Raw genomic sequence first — 23,317 nt, forward strand, 5'->3', positions numbered from 1 at the left:
GTGTTTTGCGTAGGATGTGTGCAGTACCCAGTAGTGCAATTTTCTGTATGTTATATATATTTGTAATTGTAAGTCCAGGTGTTTTTGTTATGTATTTGTCTGAATATTTTTTTATTATACCTAAGGCACCTACTATGATAGGAATTGTTTCTGTTTTTAGATTCCACATTCGAGTTACCTCTACTTCCAGGTCTTTGTATTTTGAAAGTGTTTCCATTTCTTTTAGGGAAACGTTGTCATCTGCTGGTATTGATACATCAATTAGAAAGCATTTTTTTTTCTTCATTAACTTTGACAACTATATCTGGTCTATTTGCATTAATTTCTTTATCTGTGTGTATTGGCATATCCCAGAGTATAGTTGCGATCTCGTTTTCTGTGACCTTTTCTGGTGTGTGTTTATACCATCTTTTTTCTGTTGCTATTCCATAGTGTTGGCATAGCTTCCAGTGTATATAGGTCCCAGCTCTGTCGTGTCTGTGAATATATTCCTTCTTAGCCAGGACTGGGTAGCCAGAGATAATATGATTTATTGTTTCTTGTCCATCGCCACATATTCTACAGTTACTTGTTATGTTTCTTATGTTTTTGGTAATTTCTGGTGGGGAGGCTTTGGTCTTGTGCAGCAATTAAAAATCCTTTAGTCTCTGCTTTGAGTCCTGAGCTTCTCAACCATTGCTGGGATTTTTCTCTGTCTATTTCTTTTGCATTTAGTTTAGCCCAGTATTTACCATGTAGGGGCTTTTCTTGCCATCGCTTATCATGATCCGTTACTGTTTTAGTTTTAGCTTGGATTCCATTTGTTTTATAGCTTTTGTTGTTTCTTCTTCTTCTTCTTCTTCTTCTTCTTCTTCTTCTTCTTCTTCTTCTTCTTCTTCTTCTTCTTCTTCTTCTTCTTCTTCTTCTTCTTCTTCTTCTTCTTCTTCTTCGTATTTGTTAGGTAGTATGATTTCTTGTTTGTATTTGTCAATTTCCTTAAAGACGGAAAACAAGTTTTTTGTTTTGCTCGTGTTTTGTGGCTATTCGTATTAGTTTTCCTTGCATCTAAAGTAGGTATTTTTGCAGTCCTATGATGGTTATTTTATAATAGTTTTCCAGCTGTATAAGGCCTCTACCGCCTTCTGTACGTTGTATATATAGCCTCCCTATGTTAGATTTCGGGTGGTGCATCCTAGATCCTGTCATTATTTTTCTTGTTTTCCTGTCTATTTTAGATTGTTCGTTTAGTGTCCTGTTCACGATATTGTAGCTGTAAATTATAACTGGGACGCCTAAAGTGTTGATACCCATTATCTTGTTTTTAGCATTGAGCTCTGTTTTTAGTATTGATCTAACTCGTCTATAGTATTCTTTCTTTATTTTCTCTTTCATTTGTGTGTGTTGTATCCCATCTAGTTCATTGATTCCTAAATATTTGTATGGCTGGCTATCGTCTAATTTTCTCATTTCATTGGCTTTATCTAGTGTGATGTTGCTACTCTTTACTAGTTTTCCTCTTTTTGAGGTTGCTTTGGCACATTTTTCTGATCCAAATTTCATATCTATTTCTTTGGTAAATCCATGTACTCTCTGTAGTAGTGTTTCCAGCTGTTTATCATTTGTAGCGTATAGTTTTAGGTCATCCATATAATCTGTGGTATAATCTGTGGTCCATTCTGAGATCTGTGGTTTTCAATTCTTTGATTATTCTCACCATTATTATTATTATTATTATTATTATTATTATTATTATTATTATTATTATTATTATTATTATTATTATTATTGCTGTTATTATTCATATGCACACAACAGATTAGATTCTTGGAAAAGAAAAATTCCTAAAATCATGCTACAGCTAGTAGCCCTAGATGCCAAGAACCCTTCTATGTATTCTAGCTGTCCTTAATAAAACTGTTTTCTGGAGCTGTACTAAACTGGGTTTTATGCCTATTTTTGCTATCCATTAGTTCGAATCTTTAGGGATAGTTCCTAATGCACCTATAACTACTGAAATACATTTTACTCGCACTTTCTGTATTTCTATGGCTTGGTCCTGGTACTTTGAAATTTTTTCTATACCTCTCATATCAATATTTTCATCATATAAAGCCAGTTAACTGGCATTTTTTATTCTCTTTGTCTTCTACTACTAAATCAGGCCTTCTAGCTTCTATTACTCAGTCAGTCAGAATGTCTAACAACATTTATATTTCTTACTTTCTAGTTGTTTACTAGGTTCATGTTCGTACTATTTGTCAGAATGGTCAAATCCTAGCTTTCTAAATTTCTCTCAGTGAATTACTCACCCGTGTTTTTTCTTGTATTGTTTCTGTGCCAGCATCCTACATTCACTTACTACATGAATAACACTTTCCTCTTTTGCTTTGCATAATCTACATTAGGAATCTACTAGGTTTTTCACTATCCTGGTTTTTATTCAGTTACAATTAGTCCTTAATGTTTGATCTTATACTGCTACTAACTTTCTGTCTCTCTTTTCAGCCTTCTGCAGTCATAACCATGTCTCACTACTACTAATTGCTGCAACTATCTTTGGAAACCCATTATGCAAAACCTTCTTCTGCCAGTCAGATAACTTTTGTTCTTTTTTCTGGTTTTTAACACCCCTTGTTTCTTTTTATTTTCCCTATGTCTTGCTGTGATTGAGTGGCTTATCCCAAATATCACTCCATAACTTTATAGATTCTTCTGCATTAGGTTTCCCATCTTCAGTACTTTCTTCTCCATTATTTATTTAGTTATAAAATCTTCTCTGGTCTATCTCAAATAATGTATTCTTTTCTGATATCTGATACCTGCTACTGCTATGACTTTTTTAATAACTTTTTCAAATCCTTTCTCTTTTATTAAGTATTTTTCTCAAGAGAAGATTTAACTCTTGTGTTTCCTAACTTGTTCAGTTTCTAGGCTTCTATTCTACTAAAATTTTGTTTTAACGTCTTCACTTTATTTCTTAATCTCCTTTTCCACATTTGATCTTTTCTAATCTTTTCTTGTGGAGTATCTAATCTTCTAATAACTACTACCCTTCCTGCATAGATCAATAAGTTAGTGTCTCCTATATTTTCCTAATCATATCTAGCAGATTCCTTCTGTTGGCATCGTTTAATGCTGGCAATCTTTTACTTCCTTACCCATTGCTCCTGCAGCTCATCTAATATCTTCCGATCTTCCGCACTTAAATAAAATCGCTGGTGCCAATTGTCCCCTCATTATTGTTGGCGCTATTAATATTTTGGCCTTTATTATTATTATTATTATTATTATTATTATTATTATTATTATTATTATTATTATTATTATCATTATTATTATTATTATTATTTTATGTTTGACTTTTGTTTTGCATTTGTACTAGTTGGATCCAAGTCTCAACCAGAGACCTCAAGAGACAACAAGTTAGAAGTTCATGTAGGTGTTATGCCTAGGGTACCATATATTTGGATTTGTACAGTTTTGTTCTAGTGAATGTTTAAGAAACCATAAGAAAATTATGTGTTTGTTTTAAAATTTGAGATCACATAGACAGTATTTTACGTAGGATATGGGCAGTTCCCATGAGCACTATCTTTTGAACTTCAGCCATTTTGGGGTTTCCTGGTATCTGAGCTAGGTAGTAATCAGCCCGTTTCGCTGTCTTTCCCAGGGCACCTATGACAATAGGTATTGTTTTCGTCTTCAGATTCCACATTTTGCTAATTTCTATTTCAAGATCTTTATATTTGCTCAGTTTTTGGTAGGTCTTGACAGATACGTTTATATCAATTGGGACAGTCATATCAATGAGAAGGCATGATCTTTGTCTGAAGTCTTTCAGTATGATGTCTGGCCTATTTGCGTCTATCTTTCTGTCAGTTTGAATGGTGAAGTTCTAGAGGAGTGCGATGTGATCATTTTCGAGTACTGGGGTGGTTTGTGTTCCCACCAGTTTTTATTATTATTATTATTATTATTATTATTATTATTATTATTATTATTATTATTATTATTATTATTATTATTATTATGTGATTTTTAAATCCAGCCTTTCAACACTTGAAGGTCAATAAAAATAATTACCAGTCATATATTGAGTCCAGTATAATGTTGCAACAAACATGATAATGTTACTATAAGTGTGATAACAGGCTTCTGGTATTATGGTTGAGCGAGATTTATATAAGTAGATTTTAAAAATATATGCTGATTACATTTGTGTGTTTGTGTTTATAATCTAGCACAAATATTTACGTAAGGCAATGGTTTATTTACCATGCTCAGTGAAGAGTGATATTGTGAGATTTACTAAGCTAGGTTAATTGAAATGCTATTAGTAGATGATTCAACTGATACGAATACAATGCAGAGTATTTTAGTCAGAGAGCCAAAAGAGGCAGTATTCAGTAAGTTTTGGTGCAATACGAAGTTTAAGTGGCTAAATGTAAGTTTTATATTCTTTGATTTAAGTGTGATGCTATTAATGTCCTCCATATCAAATACTGTTTGAGGCAGCTAGGTTCTAAATACTTATCTCAAGATGCAACTGAAATATATTGCAATGCTGAAAAGATTCTTCAGGTGCATTCTTATGACATTAAGCTGTACTCAGCAATGACACTTATTGGATGGTTCAATGAACCATATGTGAGTTAAATTCTTTGAAATATACACATTTTATTTGCGAATAAATCATCCAAATTTAAATGGATTATAAAGGCTTTAACTTTGACATTTTTCCAATAGAGGATGGATAGAAAATGCTCTTCAACTGGATCTTGTCTCGCTCAGTTCGATAGACAATTATAGGAAGATTGGATTCCAATATAACGACATTTTTTCTGTGGAATTATACTTTAACAAAATTTAGTGTCATTTGCAATAAATGTGTAACTTGTAAGGTGAAATTTGATGTTAAATATTTGATTATTTCATTTAAAAGAAAATATTTTATATTAGTTGTTGGAATTCAGTCATTTAATATTGACTTGATGGAATGGACATTAGCATTAGAGTTTGGCCCATTTGCAAGTTGTCACTCAATACTGTACATGATATTTGACCAAATATAAATACCTTTCCTTGAAATATTCCATATAGATAAATTTAAGCAGAGAATATAACCACATGGTCCAGAGTGAAAGCTCCTTTTCTGCTTTTGTTTAATATTAACTCTGGGACATCTCTGTTTTCAGTGGTCTACAAGAACGTAGATAAATTCAACTTGGTAACAGCAGGATTCAAGAGGAAGAGAAGATGGAATGGATTTGCTCCACTCAGTCACTCTCCCAACTGAAGAAGTTATGTATCCAATTTATATAATTGATGTTAGACCATTGTCACCGTCTTAATTATTTCTATTCAGTGCCCATTTTAAATTTGAAATCATGATATAAGATTTCCAAAGTAAACAGTGCATAATAATTGCAATAAACTATGTAGTATTGCAATATGATAAACAGGCGTGGCTGGGTGGTAAGAAGCTTACTTTTCACCCACATGTTACCGGGTTCAGTTCCACTACGTGGCACCTTGGTTAAGTGTCTTCTACTATAGCTTCGGGCTGACCAAAGCCTTGTGAGCGGATTTGGTAGACGGAAACTGAACGAAGCCGGTGGTATATATATATATATATATATATATATATATATATATATATATATATATATATATATATATATATATATATATATATATATATATGTTTGTGTGTCTGTATTTCTCCACCACCATCGCTTGACAACCGATGTTGGTGTGTTTACGTGCCTGTAACTTAGCGGTTCAGTAAAAGATCCCGATAGAATAAGTGCTAGGCTTACAAAGAATAAGTCCTGGGGTGGATTTGTTCGACCAAAGGAGGTGATCCAGCATGGCTGCAGTTAAATGACTTAAACAAGTAAAAGAATAAAATAATAAAACTAATTCACTTTGGGTTTGAAAACTGCATAGTATCCTTTGCCAGAACTTTACATATTCTATAGTAAAGCACATAAATCCATAAAGTACATTAAGTACATAAAGTACATCTTAAAATGTTTATATTGCAGAAAATGTGAGTGGAAAATTCATATTTAGAAAGGTTAGAAACCTTGCTCTTTTTCCCAAAATTTACATAATTTCATTAGTCTTTAAAATGATACTGTAAAAGAATTTGCAGCCACAAAAATTTACGATTAATTCTCGTTGCCCTGAACCTCAATTACCCCCGCCCCCTCTCTCTCTCTCCAACTCTCTCTCTCCATCTCTCTCTCCCTCTCTTGATATATATTTATGCACATACATATATACATACACCTATGCATATATACATACATATATGTATATATATATATATGCATATCTATCTATCTATCTATCTATCTATCTATCTATCTATCTATCTATCTATCTATCTGTCTATCTATCTATCTATCTATCTATCTATCTATACGCATGCACACACACACAATCATATATATATTTATGTATATATACGTACATATACAACCATTTTGCCGTTTTAGTTGTCTCACTGAAGTTGTGTTTACATATTAAATAGTCTTTTCATGTTTACAAAAATTTTGCCTGCACTAGAAACATTAATGATGATGATCTATTAGCCACGAATGGAGTACGCTGAATATTTTATAATTCTGAAGTAGGGCTTCACTTCAGCAGTGTCTCCTTCGCTGCGGATGGTACAGTATATATTTTTGTTAGAGGAGAAAACAACTGGGTGTTTTATTCAGCTATTGCTAAGAACATTTTATGAAATCTACATACATAACCACTTATTTTCAAATATATATATTCGTAGGTAGTGGAAGAAAAAAAAAAGACACTTTCATTCAAATATTCAGCTCCAAAAATAAGATAACATATAAAAAAGGGGAAAGAAAACAGAAGAGACATGCTTATTGTCGTTGTCAGCGGTAACTGAATTTCGTGAATTTCTTTCTCCGTATGTTGTTCCTCGTTTATATCAGTGTCTGATGGCTGGCAAGACTGGTTTTTACTTGACCAGTCATATCTAACGATCGATGGGGCCTTGACTGGTGCTGGCAAATCTTTCATCATAACCGTTTAGCCACTTCATTTCTTCAACGACGTTCTTCAAAGATCCTGATGATTCTCACATTGCTGTGTCTTCTGCCTGCGGATCTCTGGATTTAGGGTCGATATTGGTGTTCCTCATAGAATGCATGGGGAAGCCGCATCGTATCTTGGCGGTGCGAATTTCACAGTAGAAGAGTATGCGTGGTAATCCGGTCCTATTTGCGAAGTTGGACCTCTCCATAGCTAATTTTTACCCTTGATGCTGAATATATTCTGTTGAAACTGGGATGCAGCTTGTACATAATTTGGTATCAAATACGTATTCTATTACACATTTTCATTCTTATCTATATACACAAATTTGTTTGTGTATGAGATTATATGAGTGTTTGTGTGTGTGTGTGTGTGTGTGTGTGTGTGTGTGTGTAGGCACAAGCGTGTGTGTCTAATAAGAAGTTTGCCTCCCTACCACATGGTCCCGCATTCAATCCTACTGCACGTAACCTTCGACAAGTGATTTCTACTAGAGCCGACAAAAGCTTTACGTATAGTCGTATATATATATATATATATATATATATATATATATATATATATATATGTATGTATGTATGTATATATACATATATATAAGCGTGTGTCTGTCTGTGTGCCAGCGCGCACGCGCGCATGACGCTCGTGTTGAAATTCCAATGATATTAGTTAGAAACCGGCTCTCTTTTGGCAAGAAACATAAATGCCTACATACATACATACATACAAACATACATACATTCATACATACATACATAAATACATACACACACATACATACACCCATACATACATACATACTTTACATAGCTATTTCAGATTAAAACCAAGTAGCTTTAAGTTGCGTACTCGCATTTGAATATGTAATATTATTGACTGATCAACTAAAACGTTACAGAGTATATATTTTTCGCTTAATTACTTTTCACATTAGTATGAAACCACTTATCACATACGCACAGTCATAGATATTCATATATGTAAGTATATATTATGTTAAATGCTTTGAGGAGTGGCTGTGTGGTAAGTAGCTTGCTTACCAACCACATGGTTCCGGGTTCAGTCCCACTGCGTGGCATCTTGGGCAAGTGTCTTCTACTATAGCCTCGGGCCGACCAGAGCCTTGTGAGTGGATTTGGTAGACGGAAACTGAAAGAAGCCCGTCGTATATATGTATATATATATATATGTGTGTGTGTGTGTGTGTGTCTGTGTTTGTCCCCCTAGCATTGCTTGACAACCGATGCTGGTGTGTTTATGTCCCCGTCACTTAGCGGTTCGGCAAAGAGACCGATAGAATAAGTACTAGGCTTACAAAGAATAAGTCCCGGGGTCGATTTGCTCTACTAAAGGTGGTGCTCCAGCATGGCCGCAGTCAAATGACTGAAACAAGTAAAAGAGTTAAAAGAGATACATATATATATATATATATATATATATATATATATATATAAATGAGACAAGATCGCAAAACCTCAAGACAGTTAGGTGAAACAAAAAAGGGACCATAAAATATCTAGACAGACAACACAAGGAAAACAAGGAGGGATCATTCGGAGTTTTCTATCTTCAGTCGAGTCCAAGATTTCGGCTGATTATACTCTTGATTGCTCCAATCTGGCCAGCTCCAAGGAAAAAATAAGCTAAGAGCATTACATTCCTTGGAAGAAAGCAGCGAATGTATACGAAAACAAGGACGGTAAAAAACAGAGAAATGTTACACAAATACTAATAACAAAACATAACAACAGGTGTCTTTTGACTAAGGACGAATTAAATTAAGCTGGCGCGTGTGGAAGTAAAGCCTTACGGCAGGGACATAGACTCCGAAATTGCAAAGATAATCTGGAACTCGACTGAGGATAGAAAACTCCGAATGATCCGTCCTTGTTTTCCTTGTATCGTCTGTCTAGATATTTTGTTGTCCCTTTTTTGTTCCACCTGTCTTAATGTTTTGCGTATATATATATACGCTTGCATGTGTGCGTCAATGTACGTATGTGCCGTCAGAGCGCAAGACATGTGTTTGACGGGGGCTTTGATAGTTTGATACGAAAAGGCGACGTAGACGACGACAAAGAAGAAGAAGAAGAAGAAGAAGAAGAAGAAGAAGAAGAAGAAGAAGAAGAAGAAGAAGATGATGATGATGATGATGATGATGAGGAGGAGGAGGAGGAGGAGGAGGAGGAGGAGGAGGAGGAAGGAGAAGAAAAAGGAGGAAGGAGAAGAAAAAGAGCGAAAAGCAGGAGAAGAAAAAAGAGGAAGAGGAAGACGGCGACGACAAGGAGGAGAAGACGGGGAAGGAAAAGAGAAGGAAGAAGATAACAAGACGGAGAAGGCAAAAGAAAAGAAGAAGAAGAAGAAGAAGAAGAAGAAGCAGAAGGAGAAGAAGAAGAAGAAGAAGAAGAAGAAGAAGAAGAAGAAGAAGAAGAAGAACAACAACAGCAACAACAAAAACAGCAATAACAAAAAGAAAAAAGAAAAAGAAGAAGAAAGTGAAGGAGAAGCAGGATGAAGACGAGGAGGAGGTGGTGGAAGAGACACTTTCAATAACTGAAAAGCCTTTCTGAGCAATCTTATCTCATGCACTGGGTTACCCAAAAAGATAAAAAGTGTTTCTTCTCTGAAGAGCACGCTATTTTATCTTTTGTTTGTTGTTGTGGTGGTTTGTTTGTTTATTATTTATCCTACCACTTCCTCAATGACTGAATTACTTTTTGTAGAAGTATACAGAGAGCTTGCTTGAGTTTGGTTACAATTCAGCTGACATGCTCTGTAGCAAGCGTATCAGGCGATTAAGCTTACATCCTGACGTAATATAATTTGACACACTTAATGAAATTGGGCTAAGTAAACAAATGAATAACTGAAATAAAATATAGGTATTCACATTTGCAATATATGTGAATGAATATGCACACATAACTGTATGTGTCTCTACATATATATATATATATATATATACATATATATAAACTCACTGTTCATAAACGTCTGATGTGTTTTTGCGTACCGTTACTAATAAATGAAAAAAGTGCATGGTAAATAAACAACAACAGATAAAAAAAAACGTTTTAGACACAGTGGGCCTAATTCTTCAACAGTTATCAACCAGAATGATAATGCTCTGTTTCGCACTGACGGGATTCCCATCTTGGCGGTGCCTGCGAAAGACGCAGAGAATTGGGCCTCAAGCAGACAAAGCGACACAGAATGGACAAACGAAAGTAAAAAAAATATAACTTAAGACGATGGAGAAAGACGAAACGAGCAAAATTCGGTCTTGCGGCTGAAAGACTGGAATGGTGGGTAACGCTTAGAAAAATCCTGAAGGATATAGACAACAGTAAATAGCAAGACTAAGTTTACATATATTCTCTGTGACTCTACTTCTTCTTTTCTCTGTCACCCTGTTACTTCTATATTTAGCCTATCTTACTTTCCGCTTTTTCTCTCTCTCTCGCCCTGTCACTTGTATTTGTAGTCTTTCTCCTTTCTCCCTTCCTTTCTTCCCTTATTTTCTTTCTCTCGTCTCTCTGTCTTTCTCTCCCCTTTTTTTCCTCTGCCTGCTGCTTACACGTGGCCCACGGCCAGTTTTTCTTCATTTCGTCCTTCTTACTGGCTGCCCAGCGGTTCGGTCACAAAAAGATTTTCTGACTTGCTATTTACTGTTGTCTATATCCTTCAAGACTTTTCTGAGCGTTACTCTCCACTCATGTATTTTAGCCGCAATAGTGTATTTTGCTCGCTTCCACTTTGTCCATTTTTTCATCTATATATATACAGGGTTGGCCAAAAGTCACTCGACAGTAAATCAACATTCCATAAATACTTAGCATTCAATTTTATTCATTTGGAAAAATGGTGTTGCTCAAGAAGGACTTCAGTTTGAGCAATTTCCACGATGTTTCCTATTTACAGGCTTTTATTAAATGCATTCAGTTGTTAAACATAAATATTGGAATTAAATGTTTTTTTGTTTTACTGTCAGGTGACCATTTTTCAACACTGCATATATATGCATGTACGTATGAATAAACATACACAGTTCTCTGTGAGTGTATAAACATATTGTATATATATATATATATATATATATATATATATATATATATATATATATACTGATAGTATGTATGGATATTTTATCCCTTAGTCGGTTACTATATCCGCTAACTCTGTTTACATATATATGTATGTATATATATATATATATATATATATATATATATATATATATATATATATATATATATATTGACATAGATATAAATAGATAGAAAGATAGATAGATAGATAGATAGACAAAAGAATACTCGCATACATATGTGTATATATATATATATATGTGTGTGTGTGTACGTGTGTGTGTATGCGAGTGTGCATATATGTGTCTATATGTCTGTGTCTGTATTTGTGCGTATAAATGAACGCATGTTCGTATGTGTGCACAAGGTAATAAGCATGCGTGTATTTGTACGCACATACACACATACACACACATATATTATATATGCACATATGAATAAGTAAATGCCGAAATAGTTCATGCAAGAAAGCGTGTTGGATGAATATCAAATAGAATTGACAGGCCTGCCATTGTGTGTGTGTGTGTGTGTGTGTGTGTGTCTGTGTGTGTGTGTGTGTGTTTGTGTGTACGTGCGTGTGTTTGTGTACGTGTGTGTGCGCGCGCACCCCTACGGTTAAGCATACATAGACTTACATATATTCTTTACATAACTTTTTTCTTTATAGTAATAATAATAATCTTAATTGAGTTTTGCTTCATCGCCAGACGATTCTTTACAATATCTTTTCAGATGCCATGTTGTCCTATGGACTTTACTAAGGCAACAGAAAATCAATGCTTGGTTCGTAACGACACGGCTTGATTTTCAGTGCCAATGCGTAGCTCCTTAGGCGAGTATCTTCTACTATAGCCTCGAGTCAACCAAAACCCTGTACGTGGATCTCGTAGCGGAATCTGAAAGAAGCCCACCATTTATATATATATATATATATATATATATATATATATATATATATATATATATATATATATATATATATATATATATATATATATATATATATATATATGTATATATATATATACATGTATGTATATGTATATATATATATGTTTGTATGTATGTATATTTTAAAGTCTACGATATTAAAAATACAGTTTTTGAAATGTAAAGGTGACTTTTCTAAAAAAATATTTCTTTAAAATAATGTTAATAAAATGAGAATGTTACTAACCCATTTTTTCTAGTGTGCGAGCCCTTACGTTAAATCTTTTCAAACACACGTTCTCATATGTGTGTGTGTCTGTGTGTGTGTGGATATATACATATATATATATATATATACACACAGGCATACACCCCCCCCCCACACACACACATGCATATATATATTCATACAGATAAGTATACATATACATATCTGTCTGTTTCTCTCTTTATCTATGTTTGTCACTTACCACCACCTGACAACCGGTTTCGGTGTATTTATGCCCCCATAAACATAGTAGTTTGGTAAAAGTGACCGACAGAATACGTAACAAAGTTTAAAATGTTAAAACTGGGGTCGATTCGTTCGACTAAAATTCTTTAAGGCCTTTTCCCGGTATGGCCGCATTCTACAGCCTGAAAAAAGTAAAGGATAGAAAATTAACTAATAATACGTAAGTGTTATATGATTGTTGATGATACATTAAAATTATTTCATTCTAGCAGCATATTCGAATAGATTAATCTCTCCATTTGTAAGCCGTATTCTCGAGGATATACTCGGTCTCAACCGTTAGCAACTGGGATACCTATTTAGACATAGTTTTAAGTCTGTAAAGAGGTTGGAGTTGGCGAAAACGAGCTGGCAAAAACGCTAGCACGCCGAGCGAAATGCTTAGCGTTATTTCGTCTGCTGTTACGTTCTGAGTTCAAATTCCGCCGAGGTCGACTTGCCTTTCATCCTTTCGGGGTCAATAAATTAAGTACCAGTTACGCACTGGGGTCGATGTAATCGATTTAATCCCTTTGTCTGTCCTTGTTTGTCTCCTCTATGTTTAGCCCCTTGTGGGAATAAAAAATAAGAGGTTGGAGTTTAACAGGTTTATATGCCGTATATATGTCTCAGATTATGACATTTCGTCCCTCGTTTCGTTCTGAGTTCAAATTCCGCCAAGGTCGATTGTGTTTTTGTTGTGTCGACGTCCCCTGCCGAAGAAGTAGGATCTCCCAAGACATATAAATAGAGGTAGCCTGGCCGTAGTAGGAGTGTTGAGTAGCAGTCGAGTAGCAGTTGTGTAGCGGTTGAGCAGGGATCATCCGAAGGTGCTAGATAGCAGTAGCTTGAGACATAACAGTTTTTTTTTACTCTTTTCGAGTCGATAACATAAGTACCAATTGAACAATGTGGTCGATGTAAACGATTTATCCGCTCCCCTGAAATTGCTGGCCTTGTGCTAAAACTTGAAAGCAATATTTCATTTCACTAGCAGACAGAAATATTTCAAGATAAAAGGAAAAACACATTTATTTACCCACCCAACCGTCGCTTTTCTGTCATCAAATATAACAGAATCCCTGTATATATACATAATGGAATTGAGGACTCATTTGATTACTGAACAAACCACACTACAATAATGGTTAAATCAGAGTTAACATCTTTAATGTAATGATGACCAAAATTAGACGTTCATTCTTTCGGTTCTTATATCCATTCTTTCGGTTCTTATATTCATTCTTTCGGTTCTTATATTCATTCTTTCGGTTCTTATATTCATTCTTTCGGTTCTTATATTTCCGGTGTTATTGGTCGGACCAATGGCACAATTGACAGCCTCTTTAAATATCGTTGATTGTATCATACCATGAGAATAGCTATACATACGTGGTCAAGATACTGAACTCTGAAATACACTGTCAGTGCAACTTGGAGCAATGATAGAAGATATTTTGCTATATATATATGTATATGACAGATGATACAAACGCATTGAATGTAATCACTAACAAAATCGGCAAAATACACACACACATACATACATACATTCATACATACCTACATACATACATACATACATACATTGCCGACAGGATAACCCCGGGGCTAAGGAGATGAAAACCCATAATGAGGTAGAGGCCATTACCACTCACAATATGAAAGAGTATTGGTGGAATGTCCCAATAAAAACCTCAGTAAAGTGCAGACATAATAGACCGGATATAGTAATCTGGGACAGAGAAGAGAAACGGTGTACAGTAGTAGAAATCAGCTGTCCTGCGGATGTCAACATCACGCTAAAGATTAGAGAAAAAGAGAACAACTACGCCGAGCTACTGAGAAATTTGCAGATACTCCACCCAGACTACAAGTTCAGATTCATACCCGTGATTGTTGGGGCATTGGGATTTGTAACGAACTGCCTCAACACAAACCTGTAAAAATTAGGGTTCTCAAAACCTAAAAGAAAAAGGCTGATTAGAAGACTACAGATTCAAGCCATCAATGGAACTGTAAAGATATGTAAAACTTACCAAAAATTTAGCACATAAATACATATGCATCCATCTAGACATGAAAATATATACATAAAAACGCATCCATAAAACAAACATACAAATCTGCGCATACACTAACACAAAATACTGCACACACACACATATGCACAAATACCTAGATGATGTTGATAAAAGTTCCAATGAAGGAGCCTTGAATCTATGTTAGAGTCCGGCTCTTTCTCTATGGACAAGAAATACAGAAATGAAACTGATTGATAACATACATACATATACAGGGCACATGGTCTAGTGGTCAGTGTGTAGCGCTCATGATCACGAGATCGTGGTCTCAATTCATTGAACGGTTGGTGCGTTTTGTTCTTGAGCAAAATACTGTATCTCACGTTGCTCTGCAGTCACTTCGACACTTGACATGTTTTACTCCATGCACCTTCTCAGGCAACATCGATTTGATAGAGAGAGTGTGATCCCTATGAACAAATTATTTGTGCAGGTCTTTCGGCAACAGCTGAAGACTCATACGTCGTCTGCAACGGGGAGTCCCTCGTGTTTATATATAATAAGGATTATGACGAAGTAGCATTAGCATTACTCTTCATTCATATATATATATTGTCCATATAACACATATCAGGATAAGAAGCACACTCGAAAGAATAAAGCAGTAAGTATTAAAACATACAATAAAGTCTGGTCATAGAGTGACCCATGGTTTCGTATCCATGAAAACAACAGCCTTGTGGACATCTCATCAGACTCTATAGAAACACTAATTTAACTTTTCACCTCGCGGAGGCGGAGAAACGTTAGGACAAAATGGGCAAACGGCAATCAGAGAAAACGTTATTGAAGACGGGTTTTGTGCCCTAGACCAGAGGATAAATGGAAGTTAGGATCTATTTCATTAAGGTCTCTTATTAGCATAAACAACAAAGGGGGTGACCCAATTTTCCAGTAGGTAGCGCTTGAAATGAACATATTTTCAGTTTAGCATAGTTTTTAAGAATTTTGGTTCGCTCTGCAATAAAGATTTTTCAGGGCCTGCTCCTATTAATTTACAGGTCTGGATGTTCAATGATCTGCTCCCCTGATATCATATGGGGTGCTTTGCTTTTTTGAGGTTCCACACATGGTTGGGCAGGGACGTGACAAAACTTCTTTCTGAGACTGTGAAGGATGGCTAGTGTTTGCAGAAGCGTCGCTTGATAGCTATTGCTGGCCGATCTGATATATTTACAGGCATGGGTGCTTGCTACATTCGAATTCCTGGTGCATCTCTGGTAGGCTCCGGGCCTGAGGATGCTGTTGGTGTCACCGGATTTTATGCTGTCATTATGGTCCATTGGTCCGGAGGTACTGGTTTATCTATCGACACTGCGGTCATTATCGCCGTGATTGTCGTCTTTGGTCATACGGTTGGTGCTGAAGCTGGCGACAATGGTGTGGGTGCCACTGCTGGAAACATAGATGCTAGTTTTCATTTATGCTCTGGTCCTGGAGAGATAACCCGTCCTAAATAACGGTTTTCTCTGGTTGCCACATACACACACACAAAAGCACACACAAAAGCACACACACACACACACACACACACACACACACACACACACACACATATATATATATATATATATATATATATATATATATATATATATATATATATATTTATATTTATATTTATATTTATATATATCTCATCCCGCATACGCACTTTTAATTATTCCTTTTTTATTTCTCCCGAAACTTTCCGATTACATTGTTTATCTGATAGACACACAGTGTAATAGACACAAGTCTGAGGAAGTGCCTCTCCACGCCTAAAACTGTGATTCTTCTTTTAGAATTTCCTCGTAAAATGGTGTTGCAAATGGAGATGCTACGAAAACATTTGTAACTAAAAACCAAAGATATGTTAAAGTATTTTCTTTGTCTTATTCTTTTCATTATTATATATATATATATATATATGTGTGTGTGTGTGTGTGTGTGTGTGCGTGTGTGTTTGAGTGTGAGTGTGTGCCGATGTGTTTGTATGTATGTATATATGTATGTATATATGTATGTATGTATGCATATATGTATATATGTACGTATCATTATTCAGTTTATTTCAAGATTTCTTGCCAATAGAGAAAAAAACCGGTTTCCAAACTAGATCGAAGTCTCCTTCATTTATCTATCTATTTATCTATCTATCTATCTATCTATCTATCTATCTATCTATCTGTCTGTCTATATATCTATCTATCTGTATATCTGTATATTGAAATATGTGCCTAGACGTATGTGTGCGTGTGTATACGTACATATATATACATGCATATATTAATATATATATATATATATATATATATATATATATATATATATATATATATATATATATATAATCGCAGGATATTTGATCGAAAATGTGTGTATATGGAAATATATATATACATATGTACAGGTTTATATGTGTATATGTTCATATATGGTGTGCATACTGACTCCTATATTTGCATACATGGAGGTTACTTCTAACGCCTTGTATGAAGATCGTATTTAATTCATCCAAGATTCACATATACATATGTACACATGTACACATCCTTGTTGGTTTGTTTTTATTCGATTCTCAATCGGTTCACTGAGATATGAAGACTTTACTCGATAGCAACTCTCTAACAGAAGATGATTGGAAAAAATGTCAGAATAATTGGGAAACTAATGGCGACAAGCAGCGAAAGACATATGCTTGAGTTAAGTTTGATTACTAACATTACCCTGAAGGCTCTTCTCTTCACGCAAATGATTTTATCTTATTCTTTGATTTTATCAATTTTTATATTGTATTTTTATAGAGAATTTTTTTTTTAATGAAAAATACCTCCCTCTCTCGCTGCTCATTCCTATCGTTTTCCGATTTCTGAAACAAAAACAAAACTAATTTCACATATTTTCCTTTTATAATTTCGCATTCTATTTATTTTCAACTATATATATGTATATATATATATTTATATGTATGTATGTATGTATATGTAAATATATATATGTATATATATATGTATATATATATATATATATATATACACACACACACACACACACACACACACACACACACACACACACACACACACACACACACACACACACACACACACACACACACACATATATATATATATATATATATATATATATATATGCCTTTTATCGCACTCTTTTCCTATCTCCGATAATAATCATCTTCACGCAAATATTTCCGATTTTATACTTTATATTTCACTTTTACATTATTTCTTGTATATTTTTATTTGTTATAACACTGTTTATATATATCATATCCACGATAGTAAAACTACCACTATCCACATTCTTATCACGACCATAGGAGCGTGACTGTTCACATTATATTACTATAGCATATCAACCAATTTACACACCTATTGTTTTTGTAGTAATACGTAACTTAGGCACACGTATATACACTCTTAGATATGCGCGAATCTGTGTATATGTGCATGTATGTGAATATGTAGAAGGAACTAAGACACAAAGGAAAAAACAGGGAAATTCAATCATTAATTAAAAATATGGTTTTGCATTTAATAACCAACAATTTTCTCATCATTGAATATCACTAAATATGACAGTTTCATTTCTGAGGTAGCTTAAATCGTTTTCAAGTTTATTTTGTATTCTTTCGGTAGACTTCCCTTCCGCCGAGAACGCAGCCTCGTTAGCATGCTAACCAGCCCTCCTATTCTTCTCAAAAACATAAACTTCTCGTCTTCTACATATCCTCCCAACTTTATTGTTGTCACTATGATTTATACTCTGAAAGGTTGTGTTTGCATGGAAATAGAATCGAGCGTTCAACTTGCCAACATACTCATCGACATATTTGATGTTACTCTGACTTGGAATTTTTATTACAAACTTCTCTCCATCCTTTCGTACTCTGAAATCCGATCGCAACTAGCTTTTTAACCATCTCACTTCATGGATCTCAGAAGTTGTTTTTCATTTTATCCCATGTCAGCTCTGATCGAACAGATCTATGATCAAAGGCAGTCCAGCCATAAACATCCTGTTTACTGACGTATTTGTAAGGTTACATTAGCCAGCATAGTTTACCTTTTTAATACAATATGGTGTGATTTGAAAAAGATTTTGAAATCCATCTATAACAGGTCAAGCAACCAAGTAGATGCTTCCTTGTCGTGATCTCAATGTTCATCACAATTAGCACAAGCATTCCTCCAACACTAAGTTTGCCAGTACAAAGACTGAATTGTTTGCTATTCTGAATTTTCTAAAACAATATCGTTAGTTATCCGTGTCTCTCACATGCTTACTGACGACTTTGTCAATCCGAAACACAATCTGCGCCTAAACAAAGTAATGGAACACACTCTACCGCACAAGACTTCTTTGCCGATGCCTTCACTACATCACGCAATGAAACTAACCAGAAATACACCATATTTATGCCTACAAGATCAAGCAGCAAACGTATTTTCTTTTGATCCATCTGAGAAAACTAAGCAAATGACTGAAAATATCTCCCTAGGAATATCTCTTGCTGTTCTTCACGAAACCAGTAGTAGTAGTAGTAGTAGTAGTAGTAGTAGTAGTAGTAGTAGTAGTAGTAGTAGTAGTAGCAGCAGCAGCAGCAGCAGCAGCAGCAGCAGCAGTAGTAGTAGTAGTAGTAGTAGTAGTAGTAGTAGTAGTAGTAGTAGTAGTAGTAGTAGTTGTTGTTGTTGTTATTTAGTCTCATGTCAACGCTGATCAAAGATATTCTATCATAATTCTTGCAAATATTGAATCCAGATTTGTATTATCGAATATGTCATTCAGCTTTTTAGGCGTAATTCATCTGCTTTTTCTAGCATTTCGAGGAAATGAGTTGCACATTCCATTGTGGATTGTGTTTCAATAACTCCAAGATTTTGAGTGGAATGTTTCGTGTTGGTGGTGTTGTATATTGATAGGAAAGTAATGTCTTGAAGACTACATATAATCTTCAAATAAAATGTAACAATCGATATTTAAGCTGGAAATTGTGGATATTAAGTGCATCAGTAATTTTTGCTCAACTCCTTAAAATGTATTCGTAGTTATCATTTGCTTTTGAATCGCAAGTATATATTCTTCTAAATGGGAAATGATATTTCGTATACAAGTCGAAGTGGTTTTATAATTCTCCTGTCATTATTGACAGCATTCTAAACCATGCGTTTCAATTAGCCATGCATGGTTTCTTTTTATTTGTATGTAATGTTGATATATTCATATGCAATATTAATATATCTGCATGTTGATATATCTATCTATATATCTACATATAGATATGATTGCTGTTATGATGTTTGTTTTCACTGGCTGCCCACTCAGTGACCTGATTATAAAGAAAATATATTTAAAAAGATTTTTTTGCCTTATTCATCTTTCCATGCGTGGCCACTACTCTGTAAATATTAAAAGACCTTTCAGGTTACTATTTTTTCTGATATATGTTCATTTATTATGACTAAATTGTAAAAGAAGAGCTTTGTCTAGAACTACGAATTCAGGCGCATTTAGAACCAGTCGTCTAACCTAATTGTTGCTTGTTTCTTGCAGTAATACCAATGAGTGGTGAAAGTGTATTTTGAGTTGCATTCGTTAACATTTCATCAGTAGTCTCTTTGAGTATATTTTTTCTTCAGTACTTTTATCCTGTCGGATTAAACTGTTTGATCAGTACTTTTACCCTGTCGACGTTAAGTTGATAACAAACATTCATAGTATAACATGTTACGATGCTTAAAATTCAGATTCCACCAATACTTTTTTTGATCCATCAGTTTCAACGTGCTTATAGTTATACATTGTTATTTGTTAAATCTTTCTTACCTCATTCCATATTGTTCTGGCTACTTCTTTAGTCATGAGAAGGTAATAACTCGAAATTATTCTTAGGCAGCTGTGACTAATGTAGTCTGTTTTGCTGTTGCATAGTCTAAACTTGTTGTTAGCTGATGATTTTGTCTCTTTTGCAGATGGTTCTTGGTGGGAATTTCTTGCTCCTGGATTGCTTAAAGGTAACCTTCAAGGTGAGATATTATAAAATATCGGGACTATATAACAGATTCCTGCGTCATTCATTTCCATGGTCTGTGTTTAACGTGTTAAGTACCCATCTGCATTTCTCTTAGTGAACTATTCTATTCTATTGAATAAAATAGCTTCTGAGCCGTTTGCTCTACCAGAAATGCCGATTCGTTGTTATAGTCCATTCCTGGTGTAGTGAGGGCGTCTTCCTTGCATAGGAATTACAGGTTTTTTTTACATTTTTAAAAAAATGTTGAAATTTCAAATAAAACTGAAATTTCGTTAAGTCTGTTAATGTCCACTTTAAAGAAACACGTGTATTTCAGAGGTCTAAAGCGATATCTTTTTACAATGCAACAATTTGTATTAAAAATGCTTGCTTTGCTGTTTAATTTTTTTTTATTTATTGCTCTCAATTTGTCAATGAGTGTGTCGTTACTTATCTTGTTCAAATCTCGTATAGTTTTCCCCTGGCTTTATTCATCTGTAGATTTTCTTAATAAGGCATAATTTATTCTTATCTTACCATTATAAATGGACGACGCAACTCACCAAATTTTATTCTAGTGTCTTTCGAAATGAGCTAGAGTTTCACTTAGACACGTTTAAAATGTGATGTGTAGAGCTCCAAATACTTCTCAAAGAAAACCTGAGATAAGTTTTTAGGCTCATCATTTCAGTAACCCCATATTTTATAAGGAGATATGATAACCGGATTAACGAGAAAACAAATACAGCAGGATGATTTTTGAAAATGTACTGTTAGATTTATTGGAGAGTTTATCTCTTGTGAAGTTACTAAACAGCATTTATAAGTGTTCGTGGGCTATCACACATTTATAAAACTGTTATTATAATCTACCTGCGTAACAAACTATCGGAATCACGGCCCTAACGTTTTTTGCGGTTTCTTTGTTATCATTTTGTTAATAAGTAGCTACTCTAAACATCTCCATACAACCTTGGCGGTATAATGACTTTGTAAGAATATCAAATAGCGTTTTGTATACATTGAGCTATATTTCGAACGTCGGCTGAAGTTCCGTCTAACCATACTAAAGGTGATATATGAGCATGGTTAACGGCATGAGGAACACACTGGTTTCAAGATATTTGTACTCCTCTCCTTGCGATTGGTTAGTGATGTCTTTGAAACATCAAGAAATTAAGGGCTTCATATGTTTCTTTCATGTTGTTTGCCTAGGCAACTTTTTGATAATTTCCTGCTGTTCATTTATTATATCATGTTCTGGTTTGGAAAATTCTTCCTGTATATTTGTCCTAAATGGTGGTCATTTACGGCTGTATTGTATACTTGTTCAACAATATCATCATCCTATATCACTGCTAGGTTGTCAAAGATAGTTTCAATGTTAAGAATATATTGAGCTTCGGATCAATTAACATTGACCATCAGATACTCGCCCGCGGTATCCTACTTTAGTATCAGCAGTATAAGAGTCTAATTCTAAGTTGCTGTTAGCACTGATGGTATTATAGTAGTATCGTTAAATTTTGTTGAAGTTTGTTGAATTTGAGAATTCTATGATATGGATAAGTTTATATTTATAAGCCAGTTTGCTTCTTTGTGGAAAAGTTGTGTACTTAAATCAAATTGTGGGCGTTTTATATTCGATAAAAATTAAACTCATTTAATTAAGATGGTAAGGACAGTTATTACTATTGCTGTAGTAATAAATCTTCCATTTACTCTTTGATAGTAATGTAATTTCAGCAAGATGACGTTGGCACACAGGATGCTTCGGTAGCGAATATACTTAAGTTTATCCATAGATGAAACATTTTTAATTAAGATAAATAGGTTACCATTATTATCTTTGAGCATACATAGATTGCAGTATATGATGAGTTTAGGTTATTTCTTCTTCCGTTCATATATTTAATGTTGAAATAAATTTCTGTAATCTTAGGTTCACTTTCCAGATTGGCATTTTCATAAATATGATCATACACACACACACACACACACACACCCACATACCCCCCCACACACACACACTATACACATATATATAGAGAGAGGCAATTGTACGGATAAAAAAATTAGATGCATCAAATATATTAAATATATTTGTTTGTGTATGAAATACACATATATACATACATGCATACATACATGTGTGAGTGTCCGCGCATGGTGTACATACATGCGTGAGTGTGTGAAGGTGCGTGTGTGTGTGGGTGTGTGTGGGTGTGTGTGAGGGTATGCGTGTGAGTGTGTGTGCGCGTGTGGTGTACAATGTATGTATGTAAGTATGTTTATATGTAATTATAGCACTGGACTGATGAAACTACTTAAAAGTGTTAGAACGTAGTTCCCCTTGTTCCATTGTCAATGGAATGATGTGAAAATGGCAACAATAACAGGAGATAATAAAAAAATATAATGCGTAGGACTAAATAGCTTGAAAATCGTAGTTCTTCTGCAAAATAAATGATTATTTCAGTGATTAAAGCTTGTAATGGAGAGGGCTATTTAAGCTCCACCTTTAATTCATAAATTTCACGGATAGTAACTGTTGTTTCTATAACCAAGTACAAAACCCTAGCAATAATTTCTATACCAATATCGTGCAAAGTTTCATTCGAAAAGTGACGCAATATCCGGTAATGGCTAATTAAGTATG

The 23,317-nt window shown here is 34.5% G+C and overlaps 1 protein-coding gene across 6 annotated transcripts in view; it reads left to right on the forward strand.

Moving 5' to 3' along the window:
* The window catches only part of LOC106876842 (LIM/homeobox protein Lhx9), a 250,904-nt gene that overhangs the window by 102,218 nt on the left and 125,369 nt on the right, over nucleotides 1-23,317 (forward strand). For 2 of the 6 annotated variants that reach the window (XM_089356827.1, XM_089356852.1), the window contains exons 2-3: nucleotides 5,175-5,278; nucleotides 20,616-20,671. The exons of 1 other annotated variant lie outside the window; for it this stretch is intronic. In XM_089356827.1, the coding sequence (XP_089212953.1) occupies nucleotides 5,236-5,278; nucleotides 20,616-20,671 (99 nt within the window). In that variant the 5' untranslated portion in view covers nucleotides 5,175-5,235. Of the gene's footprint in view, nucleotides 1-5,174; nucleotides 5,280-20,615; nucleotides 20,672-23,317 lie in introns of all 6 variants that reach the window. 3 more of the 6 variants (XM_014925564.3, XM_052969744.2, XM_089356836.1) reach the window with 2 other exon arrangements.

This window comes from Octopus bimaculoides, chromosome 1 (assembly GCF_046866305.1).
Source record: "Octopus bimaculoides isolate indiv1 chromosome 1, ASM4686630v1, whole genome shotgun sequence".
In the NCBI taxonomy this organism is placed as follows: domain Eukaryota; kingdom Metazoa; phylum Mollusca; class Cephalopoda; order Octopoda; family Octopodidae; genus Octopus; species Octopus bimaculoides.